This window comes from Pinus tabuliformis, chromosome J (assembly GCF_031772625.1).
Source record: "Pinus tabuliformis cultivar Carrire ecotype Pingquan chromosome J, CPIR1, whole genome shotgun sequence".
In the NCBI taxonomy this organism is placed as follows: Eukaryota; Viridiplantae; Streptophyta; class Pinopsida; order Pinales; family Pinaceae; genus Pinus; species Pinus tabuliformis.
In genome coordinates, this window is record NC_142295.1 from 252,445,320 (window position 1) to 252,457,907 (window position 12,588).

At 34.3% G+C, this 12,588-nt stretch overlaps 1 protein-coding gene across 1 annotated transcript; it reads left to right on the plus strand.

Annotated features, from left to right (window-relative positions):
* Positions 1-8,858: 8,858 nt before the first annotated feature.
* On the plus strand, positions 8,859-12,077 carry LOC149226721 (uncharacterized protein At4g15970-like). The gene is made up of 2 exons (XM_089375356.1): positions 8,859-9,738; positions 11,507-12,077. The coding sequence occupies exons 1-2, from the start codon at positions 9,445-9,447 to the stop codon at positions 11,951-11,953; spliced, it is 741 nt and encodes a 246-aa protein (XP_089231482.1). The 5' UTR covers positions 8,859-9,444; the 3' UTR covers positions 11,954-12,077.
* Positions 12,078-12,588: the final 511 nt, after the last annotated feature.

Sequence of the window (12,588 nt, forward strand, 5' to 3'; positions counted from 1 at the left end):
AAGAATTTTTTGACACCTATAAATCCATGAAGTCGAATTTTATGGTGCTCATAACCTTCCAGCTGACCCTTGATGACTCATCCTTTTGCTGTTCCTAGAAACTAGGAGACTATCCCTTGCTCTGTTCTGGCTGAAAAATAGGTCTTGGTACAGAGCTCATAACTTCTCATAAAAAATGTATTTGAAAAACCTGAAGGAGGCTTTTGGTAAAAAATCCATGCTGAACAAAAACCTCTCTTGTTTTTTTGAAACATATTTCCTACCGCCAAAAATAAGTCTTTGAAAAACATGTGTAAAAATATGCTTGTGAAAAAACTGCACCTACAACAGTTTCGTAGCGCAAGTTTGGTCATTCATTTCTTTCAAATAAGAATGGATCTGAAGAAATTAGAAGAGATTTTTGTACTTCAGTATCTTAAGAATGAAAAGCTCTTTCACTTTTCATAGATGAGTTTTTAACTGCTCGGAAACTCTTCTAGAAATTGATTGGTAAAAACAAGGAGAGAAAGTTCCTCCTTTTTTGCTTTTGGTCTCCACAAGGATCTTCGAAATCAATTATCCCTGTTGTTTTTTATAAAATTGCATTGGATTATCATGTTTTACATACACTTCAGACCTTTTCCATATATGCATGTGAAGACAAAAATCTTTAATGTTGCCTGATGCATCATGAACAAAACTAGCTATGAATAATGACCATATTATAACACATAGCTTTAGAGTTCATATATGTCCTTCTTCTGCTTGTTCTGCCTTTGCTGGATGCTCATACTTTGTTAATGATTTTCCCTTTGTCACTCACAATTGATCAACCGAATTATAACATGCAGCTACAGTAGTTTCGTAGCGTGCTACGAAACTGCTGTGCATTAGGCATCATCTTTAGCAGTTTCGTAGCGCGCTACGAAACTGCTGTGTAATTTCAAAAACGCAATTTTAATGCAAAAATTTGACCGTCTTGAGCTTCTTTATCTTGAAATGTCCCTTTTTGTGTGCCCTGAAGCTGTTCAAAACTGAATGCAGAGGAACCACTCTTTAAGGAAAACTTCAAAAAGGTAAATCATCAAAATTTAGGACTTAACCTTGTTTGCTGTGTGATTTTCCTTAGCTAAGGAAATCCTTTCTGCTGGCTTAGTTGTATCTTCAAATCCTCAATTTTCCTCTTCATAATTCTGATGTTGGGTCTGAGCCTATTATTAATCCATCTGATGTATCTTGCCTTGCTTAATTGAGGAACTGCCTCGCTTGAATTTGATGAAGATTTCTGATCTCTGCTCACCATGGGCTTGTTTGCTCAAACTAAGAATTGTATCAAATGTCTATTGCATGAACACAACCAAGATCATCATGAATATGTCCAGGATCAATTAACTCTACCCTTACCCTTTTTCTTTGAAATTTTTTCAGTGATAACAGGAAGTATGTTTTGTTTTTAGCAGTCTTGTTGGCTATAGGTGTCATTGAACACCAAGGGAGGGTTCTATAACAACCCTGCTTAAAAAAAATCATGTAAAAATATATAAGACCATGACTGATGGGACACATATTCCAAGATGAATGTTGGGAAATACATCCTAGGGGGTGTTCATTTGGTTTTTATGGCTATGGAAATTGATAAAGGCAATGGCTAAGGATTTGGAAAGGCAGAATGGCATTTTTGGCACAATTATTTATGAAAATAATGGAAATTAGGAGAAGACAAAAGGTGAAAGGTCACAGGTTGCATGCGAGGAGGAAAATGAAGGAAAATAATGGAAAATGAAGAAAATAGAGGCCTCACTCATAAAAAGGCTTCTGAGGATATGTTGGTAACCTTTTGTCAGTTTAGCTTTGGAGCTCTCTCATTATTCTCTCTCTCTCTCTCTCTCTCTCTCTCTGTCTCTCTCTCTCTCTCTCTCTCTCACTCTTGGATAACTAGAGTTTCTTGGAGCACCTCAGAATTTGAGCAAGAAAGGCAAAGAAGGAAAGAGGAAGTAAAGATCAGGTAGGGAAAGGAAGGACCAAGTAGCTACAATAGGCTTCACTGCAAGTATCAACTTTCATGTGTATTTTCCTTGCTATATTTGAAATTCATGAGATTGCATGTGGTTCTTTTCTACCATGGAATGGGTTTTGCCATGTGTGATAGTATTTTCAGCCTAGCCTTGCCATTTCCTAATAGCTTTGATGAGATTGGTTCTCTCATTTGGTTTATGTAGGATGGCTGGATTGGATTTGAAGTTGAGTGAGGTGGATCTCCGAATTGACAAACACATGCTGTGAGTGGTCCCTGAACCAGACTGAGGATCACAAAGCCACTAGCCTAGTAACCCCTGAACCAGACTGTGGGTTGTGGTAGAGCCAAATTGTGTGCCTCGTTGGGCCTTGGAATCCTTACCGATGAATGGAGAGATATACAGTAAAGACAAGAGGTGGATTTTCTCTCCGTTGGGACTAGTGTTCCTTGGATGGGATGTAGGGTAAATCCTGGAGAGTATGTCTCGGTGTGGGGCCTAGTGGTCCCTGGATCACACTGTGGATTGCGGTAAAGCCTCAGAGACTAGGAGGCACTCAAATTCCTCATAGTGTAGGTGGAGAACTGCGGTGGAATCCATGTTTATTAGCGTTTTTGATGTGTTCTATGAGTCCCACATTCATGCTTAGAATATGGTACAGGGGTGATTGGTTGAAGAGAGACTTGGCTTAGCTAATCTATCGCCGGGTGGAACATGGTAGTCCCATCTCCGATTAGTTCATTGCATTCATTAATGAGAAATTCATTCCTTTGGTTTTCATGTGTAAATGTATTGATGTATATGTGGATTTTGATGGTTGATATGTTTATGGTATTTATGTTCCTATTATGTTGGTTATATGCATATTTTATGATAGTAGCTATGGCTCTCAGCATGCTTTTACTTGTACATGAATGGATAATGTGTCTATGACCTAATAAATGATAAATGCGGAAAATGACATGAGGGAAAAATTGTTCATAGTGATTATAAGATAAGTATGAGATCCCTACACTTAATTATGTTGTTTACACATGTAGGTTACACGTTGATGATATCTTTAATGAAGTGCATATCATGGCTAGTAGGGGTTTGGTTATGGTCTTGTTCATCTTATTTCTTTTACATCATTTTTTCCCTGTATTTTAACTGATTCTAAGCTATCATTGCATTATGGGTAGTGGCTTGGGCTCTCGACTTGGAAATGTGTCTTAAATCCGAGGTCAGTGGCACAAAAATGACAACATTGGTCTCTAGTCAATGGCAGTCAAGCCTGTGAGATCAACTTTAGCTCTCTGGTCGCTTCCTTTCCCATAGCATGAGAGCGACTATGGCTTAAGAGATCCATAACAACAATGGAACCTAGGGATAGGCTATTTGAGTGGATGACATGTTTCCTAAGGATCCTAAAGCTAATTTTGGATGAATGCGTGTGTTGTTTGTGTCGATTCCACTTCCTTAAGGTCACATAGGAGGTCAAACATGATCATAGTAGCCTCTCGTCTCATGTTTACCCTGGTTGAAATGGTTACATGGGTGGATGTGGGAGGAGGGTGTTACAGAACAAGTTTAGAAGGATGCTATGGATAAAGAATATGAATTGATTATGAAAAATGATGTATGGGATGTTGTACCTAGACCGAAAGGGAAATATATTGCGACTTCAAAATGGCTATTCAAAATCAAACATGGAATTGATGGCAACATTGAGAAATATCAAGCAAGGTTTTAAGGTACTTGGTGAAGATGGGATTCATAAGAAGTAATGTCGATCCCAACCTCTACTCTAGGGTAGTCTAAGGTATGGCATCAATTTTGGTTTTATATGTTGATGATCTATTTTAGATAGGTAGTGAGCCTCTGATGATCAAATGTAAGAGGTGCTAGAATTTTAATTTGAGATGAGAGACTTTGGTCTCATCCACTACTTTTTGGGCCTTGAGGTGTGGCAAAATCCCGGTGAGATTTTCCTTTCAGAAGGAAAATATGTTGTAAATTTGCTGGAAAGATTTGGAATGATGGAATGTAAATCCATGGTTATACCGATGGAAATTAACTTTAAGAAGTTATGTGGGGACATTGCAAGACCAGATTTAGAAAATCCATCCCAATATAGACAACTGATTTGGGCTCTAATGTTCCTTGTGCACACTCGTCCAGACATATGCTATGCAGTAAACACATTGAGTCAATTCATGATCGAGCCCTGTCACACACATTTAATAGCTGTTAGACATATAATGAGATATTTTCATGGCTTGATCACACTTGTCCTGAGATATTATACAGGAAATGTTCAACTTCATGGATACATTGATGCTGATTGGGTCAAAAATGTTATCAATAGGAAAAGTAGATCTAGATTTTGTTTTAGCCTTGGATCTACCATGATATCCTAGATGAGAAGGAAACAAAAGTCTCTAGCATTGAGCATAGCCGAAGCATAATACATTGTCGCTAGCATGCCTAGCTGCGAAGCAGTTTGGTTGAGAAAATCTCTTTAGAGATTTATTTGATTAGGTCCTATATACTACATTGATATACTGCGACAATATGAGTGTTTGGTAGAAAATATCGTGTTTCGTGACAAGTTCATGCATATTGAGATTCTATATCACTTCATTTAGGACATGGTGCACATAGGAGATGTCAAGCTCCATCACATATCAACAAGTGAATAGATTGTAGATATTCTCACCAAGGCATTATCAAAGAGAAAGTTATTGGTTTTAAGAGAACAACTTGGACTGATGGATGCAGTCCCTCCAGATAAGGGGAATGGTTGATCGAGGACACTGAGCAAACTCTTCCTACCCTACTCGAGCTCCTAGGGTGAGGAAGTGAGATATAGGGCTCTTGGGGTTGAGGGAACTATAGAAAATATGGTGTTACCCCTATCCGTTACCCAGGGTTGAAGAATTTTGCTCTCTTATCTTGATAGGGCCGAAGAATTCTTCTCCCTTAGTTGGCCTTTGTAAAGTATACCCCAGTTGGCAACATACCCATAAGCATGATAGCTTGTTGGGAATACCACTCCTCATTTGGACAACAAGTTGATAGTGTAAATGGGGTGTACAATCCAAGTTGATTAGGATGCAGGTGTTCTACCACCTGACTACTGTGATTCATTATTGGGAAGATCAGTAGGCAATATGATTGGGTTGAGGATAAGCTCCCCAATGAGATTCCAGGGTTGAAGATGTGCTCCCCTGTATGATATATTATCCTATTCCTCGGTATCGGTGGAACTATTGCTCTCGATTCTTCTTCTTCTAGATCCAAGAAAGTTTCAGCAAATAGAGTTGAGTAGAGATAGTCAAAACATTACACGATGATGCGAAGATCAACTGACAGATATTGGCAAGTGGAATTCTTCCTAGTTGAGAGGGAGTGTAATTTTTGCAACTAGGGTCAAATTCCACATTGGAAAACTCAGATGACCAAGATAATGCTTGCATTAAATTCCTCTTTTTGAGAGGACCAAAATCGACCTAAAGATCACGTAATTTGATTAGGTGAAGTTAAGTTTTCAATTATTTTATTCATATATTCATTATGGAATGGGTCAACCCTAACCACATGGGTAACTCCTTGGATCAATCTTAACCCCAGGTAAACCCTTAAGAAATATTATAAATAGAAGCGACCTCAATTTCATTTCAACACAATTGATCAAGTCATTTTCTATTCTTCTATTTTGCCTTGGCTCGCACAGGTTCGATGGAAGGAGTTCACATAGCATCTGAAATCACAGGCGAAAGGTTCGCTCTAAGTTAAGGTTTTCTGGATATCGGTCGTTGGCATAAAACATGGCATTTTGGTCCCTGGTAACTGTTACAGAGTAGGCAAGAGAGTGACTAAGGCTCTCTGGTCATTAGGAGACAGTCTTGTGAGAGTGACTCTGGGTTCAGAAGAAGATCAGAAGGTTCAGGTCCCCGGATGCTCACACAGAGTAGCATTGAGAGCGTCCAAGGCATCTCGGTCACTCGCACAACAACTATAAGGGATTGACGTTGTGTTTTAGGTGTATTACACCCCAATTACATGCATAAAACTTCCTGAGAGTGACCGTGCAATCTCATTCGCTCGCATATAGTGACTGAGGGATCGACCAAGGAGTTTTGGCCGCACATAGACAATTTTGATGAGGGTGACCCAAGTTCAGATCTAGGGCATGACATCTTTGCTTCAGTTGACTTTAGTGACCTGGTAGATCTGGTTTTCTCTCTGCTGTTATACAAATCTGATTTGTTATTATCCATTGAAATCATATGTATTGGGCTCATTGTACCCTCTGCTGAAATATTTTTATGACAATATACTAAAGAAGAAGATTTGAAAGGGTTTCCCCCTAGTGGTGTTTTTCCCTAGTGGACCAATCTACTGCCTCTTATGGTTGTGCTATTGTCTTCTTTGTCACCACATATATTTTTCTTTCTTTAGTTATGTTTATGATTGATTATACTCTTAATAATTGGATGCATTGTTAATGAAAAAATAAATTGGGACAAAGTAACTAATACATCATAGAACAATTAGAAAATTTAACAAACCATATAAATTAAATGGTTGGTAAAGATCAATATAAGCAGCTACTTCATAGCACATCTCACATTGTAAAAACTAACACACACACACATACAAATATATAAACAAGATTCTTAACTCTTGAGATTTAACCCCAATTTACTCTCAACAATTTATTTCGCGAATACTTTTAAGATAAATCTCAACCTTTGATATGTGCATGGGACTAAGAATATTTTAGAATAGTCTATGGAGATTAATTTCCTACCATCTACCTAAAATTATGGATAATTAAATTAAAATTATGGAAGTCCTTTTCAAAAATAAACACACCTACTAGTGGAATTATCTCCTATATATATATATAGATATAGATTAAACATACAAACATTTAAATAAACATGTAACAAGATTACACACCCCATAGCTCATGTTTATGACACTTGTTCATATAAAATTTATTTAATTAATCAATTTAATTAACAATACAAAAATGACATAACTACTTTTTAGATAAATCTTTTTCCCTTTTTGTTTGTGTTTTTTTTCTCAATTTAGTTTTGCAATAAAACTTCCATGATGGATATAGGATAAAAAACATTACACAAATCACTTCTAAAAATCTCCAAACAATACTTCAATTCTTTTCACCAATAAAATAATACAATTTTTAAAAATATATATTCCAAAAGAATTGGATTTTGACTTTTCTAATTTTTTTGGTTTTCCATTTGTTTTTGGAGCGATAAAAATTCAATTCTTTTTTACCAATAAAATAATACAATTTTTTTAAATATTTTCTTAATGTTTAAGATAAAAAAATAAGTAAATATTTATAATCAAAAGATAACTAATACAAAATTAATGATGAAGCTATTGTTATATTTTATGCCTTAGAGCAGAAACTAATAAGGCTAGAAGTCTATTTCATTATCTAAGATGAATAAATTATTAAAAGATATAGAATAACAATAATCATTCAATTTCCAATTATAATTATTATTATTATTGGTAAATAAATTAAAAAAATTTATAATCTTAAAAATAAGATTTTCAAACTTTGTAGACATATCAACAAATATTTTTAGTATTAATTTCAATATTAATTTATTATAGAAAAGTTGAAACAATTTACTTTTAATTTTTTCCAATGGGCTTTGTTTTCAATTTAATAAAAAATTGTATAAATTATAATGTTGAATTGTAGAATTTACTAATATAAATGTGTTTTTCAAAATATTAAAATTATTTATACATTTTAAATTATAAAAAATAATTCAATCTCATCCAAAACTATATCATCTTATTTGAAAACAAAATTTCCCCAGCTAAAAAACAAAAAGCTTAAAATAATTAATTTCCTCATTAAATTGTTTACACAGTGGTGAGAATATTTGCAAGAAGTCTGTCAAAAGTCAGCCTCCATTCCTACCAACTATCTATAAATATTGAAACACTCTTTCTTTACTTCCTATATTAACTCTAGGTGCTAGGAAATCTACATGAATGATATAATTAGGAAACATGAATGATATAAATTTTCTAAGTTTAGAAAAGTGATACAACATCAGTTAGGAAAAAGCATTTATTATCTTTTAAGACATGATAACAAAAAATCCGCATGTCAAGATTTCAACGCAGGTGAAGATTTCAATGGTATGGATGTAAAGAAGGCGCACAGTAATAGAAAGAAATGATGACAATAGACCACAATTTCCATGTAACTTCGTCACAAAATAGATCAATTGAAAGTCAATTTGGGGTGCCGTGTTCAAATTGACAAGAAAAAGTATAATACTTTGTAGAAAAATGCAGGAAAGCGAAAAGCAAAGGAGGCTTCCTCGCAGGTCTTAAATTAGCGTCGAAGAAAAAGTATAATACTTTGTAGAAAAATGCAGGAAAGCGAAAAGCAAAGGAGGCTTCCTCGCAGGTCTTAAATTAGCGTCCTTTCCCGGAATTGTAGGTTCAGTCGATTCGAGGAACCTGCAGAGAAGTCTAAACTGTTGAATTTTCTCCATTCCATTGAATATTCTAAAATTATTCTTAATTAGGTTTCCAGTTTTAGGGTTGAAGTGTTTTTATAGTGGAGCAGCTTTCAGACCTACATAATTCTGCGAATTCTGCGATATTCTAAAATTATTCTTAATTAAGTTTCCAGTTTTAGTTTTAGGGTTGAAGTGTTTTTTAGTGGAGCAGCTCTCAGACATACATAACCCTACGCAGGATTAGATCGAAAGTTATTGGATAAAACCATGGTTATTTAACCAGATATATTGTTTTTAAACACTCTATTTATAGACTCAGAAGCCATATTGCATGCTCGTCTGCGAAGTTGAATATTGTTTTTATATTGCGTTCAAGATTCAATGGCGTGTTGACTCAGATTCAAAAGCCATATTGCATGCTGGTCCAAGCAGTTGAATGGGAAGAAGCCCTGTGACAGGAATTGCTTTTATATATATGTGTGTCTCTGCATGTTTAATCATTAAGCTGTAAATATGATTGGAACAAAAATATAAAAGAGTATTTCCATGGCGGTCGATTGCAGCGAGGCGAGAAAAGTGAACGTGGCCTTACTATGTGCGACGGTGATGGGATTAATTTGCTTCTTGTTTTTGAAGAAAGCCCAGATGGTGTTCATCAATCCCGTTGGTTCAACCTCCTTTTCTCAAAAATACGAAGAACTTTTTAAAATCCCAGGGTCGTGCATTACAAATACAGAAAAACAAGTAAGCCTGTAGACCCTCAAAATCTCTATATTAGGGCAGAACCCTGTAGGGTATGTATTCATAAGGTCACTCCATTAATATAAGGTTTGTAAATTGTGCAGAATAATTACAGTACTGCATCATCGGGTGATAATGTGGAGCTTGAATTAATACTGTCGAAGGCTGCGAACCCAAACAGAACGGTTATAGTCACGATGCTGAACGCAGCATGGGCGCAGAATCATAGCATGCTCGATCTGTTCATGCAAAGTTTCCGAGTGGGCTACGGAACTGAACAGCTGCTGAAGAATCTTCTCATCGTTGCCGTGGATAACCAGGCACTCCACCGCTGCAGGCAGATTCACGAGCATTGTTATCTGATGAAGACAGAGGGGATCGATTTCTCAGCGGCGATGCCCCTTATGAGTCAAAATTACTTGAAGATGATGTGGAGAAGGGTGCGTTTCTTCGGCCAGGTGTTGGAGACGGGTTACAACTTCCTGTTCTCTGTAAGTGGATCTATCTTAGGTATCGTTGACGAATTGTAAGTAGGAGATTATGGTGCATTTATTCCATTGGCATGCTTTTTCCTTCTTTCTTAATATATTTATTCAATTTTAAATCTAGGTACAAATTTTGGTAATGGTGTATATTTATATTTTAATTTTTTAAAATTATGTAATTGGATAAATTATGGTATTTAGTCATTTTGGGCTATGTTTAAACATCATAAGTTTTTGAAGGTTTAAGTAGAAATCTATTTTTTTTGGGGTCAAATCTTGATTTTCATTGTTTGGAATAGGTGTTGACTATATATATAAATTCAACATACCACAAAAAATTTAGTGCACTGAAATTGTCAAGAGTTGAGAACTCAATTTTGTGATTCCAATAATTTTTTTTATCAAATTCTAGATAAATTAGATCCACAAATATGCCTTTTACAACTTTTTTTTTATTTTTAATTTTTTTCGTTTATAATGCAAATATAAAACTTTTTTGAATTTTTTTTGGTTTATAATGCAAATATATTTATTCAATTTTGAACGTAGATACTAACTTGGCAAGATTCAAAACTCTAAAAAACTCCATTGGGCAGTCCAATTATGCATATTAAACAAACTGAACCACAACATTTAAAATATCGATTTTTGTTAAAGTTAATAAAAAAATGCTGCAAAACAAAAACATTTTGAACATTAGTTAGATTACTCCTTTTGTAAAAGAGCTTCCAAATTTTTAATTTAATTATCAATAATTATTATGGAGAAGTAGAAATTTAACCTCTAAAGAAAATTTTAGGATATTCTTAATTGTATAGACAAATCAAATATTAAATATCAAATATCAAACATCTGTATTAAAAGTAGTTAGGCATTTTCTTCCCTCTAATTAAATTTATCAATTAAAATAAATGATAGGAAAAATGTCATATAAAATAAGTTATGGTTTTTTGGAAAGTGGTATTGATAAATCATGGCATTGACACTTGAACCATTACTTGTTTTTTTAAATCTCCATATATTTAACTTATATAATAATAATAATTTACTTAATTTTGATGTATAATAAAGTTTATTTTGATGTATAATAAAGTTTTTGATATTCATTATAGATTGATATTTATACATTTACTAGTTTTATTTTGAATATAAAAGAATGTCCAAAATAATTTTATTATAAATTATTATAGATTTATTTAATTTATATGGATAAATTGATTTTAATTATTATTAAAAATAGGAAAAGTTTATTGATGGATTATTGTGGATTTATTTAATGTATATAGATAAACTGATTTTAATTATTAATAAAGATGGAAAAGGTTTATTGCTTAATTTTTAAAAACAAAATTACATGTTATTATTTAATTTATTTCTATTAATCAATTAATAAAACTAAAGTTGGATTTAGATATTTTTATAAATATTAAAATTAAGTTGGATTCAGATTCTTTTATAAATGTTGTAATTTTTTTAATTATTAAATATTAAAATTTTATTTAACACAGAAAAATAACAATGTTTACTATAATAATGAATTACTGGCATTTTTACGATTACAATTATAAAGTAAAGTATTGTAAATTACAATTATAAAGTCATAGGTCGCGGATCAGCTGTTTCCACAGTGTAATTTAGGTTCACTCAAAATCTTTAACCAAGGATTTTTTTGGAAAATATTATCCTTAAAATGAGAAGAAATCCACCTTCAGTATACAAACCAGAACGTATATATTATTGAAATATAACATTGTGATTATACATTGGGTTGCAGGATACTGATATCTTGTGGTTCCGAGATCCTTTCACGAAGTTCTCGCCAAGCGCAGACATTCATTTCGCCTCAGACAAATACAAAGGTCACCCACACGATCTCCACAGCTTCCCGAACTGCGGCTTCATGTACGTTCGCTCCAACCAACGGACTATCAGTTTCTTCCATTTCTGGTATCAGTCGCGATCAACATATCCTGGAAGAAAACGAGCAAGACGTGTTAAACGTGATCAAATTCCAAGAGATCCGGCGCGGATGCCTGGAAGTCATCTTCCTGGATACATAATACTTCAGAGGGTACTGCCAGAAGAGCACAGATTTGAACCACGTCTACACCATCCACGCCAACTGCTGTGTAGGAGTAAAGACGAAGCTTCACGATCTGAGAAACACACTTTCCGATTGGGAGAAGTACATGATGCATCCCCATCTACCACCGGGCGGTAACGGCATCAAGAACGTGAACTGGACACCTGCAGGGGCCTGTCACCAATCCCGGCAATCTCGGCGCATCTGGCGTCCATGGCGTACATGACTAACGGCAAGGGCTAAACAACCTGGCATAGCCCATTAAATGCGCAGGTATATGCATGCTCTGTAACAAAATAACATAGTTTTTGGTGACTACATAAATTAAAAGTAAGAGTTGTGTGTTATTTTGTTATAGAGCATGCATATATCCAGGCATTTAATATCCTATGACAGGTTGGTTAGCCCTTGCCCATGATTAACGATTGTCATTCATGCATGAGAAATTTATGACAGTGTGAAATGACATTCAATCGCAATGTATATAACTGAGTTTAATGAACTGAATGTTTTGTAGTTTAATTCATGATTGCTTTGTTGAGTTAACTGAACGTTAAGCAAAGATTTTGGTAGAAATTTTATAAGAAATTTTTTGGTTTATGCTTTTTGAATCAACTGAATGTTATATTGTTTTGTTATAAAATAATATATAAAGTCTGAGATTTAAAATTTTAATTTTTATTATTAATAAGTTTAATTTTTAATTTTGGATTTCAATTTTTGTGATTAATTTTTGTGTCTTGACTATGAATTACACTAATTGGTTTGAAACG

What these genes read in the sequence shown, in the direction of transcription:
- LOC149226721 (XM_089375356.1), top strand. Translation starts at nt 9,445, where the DNA reads ATGCTGAACGCAGCATGGGCGCAGAATCATAGCATGCTCGATCTGTTC. An exon ending in GTTACAACTTCCTGTTCTCT is followed by an intron (nt 9,739 to 11,506) that starts GTAAGTGGATCT and finishes ATTGGGTTGCAG; the next exon opens with GATACTGATATCTTGTGGTT.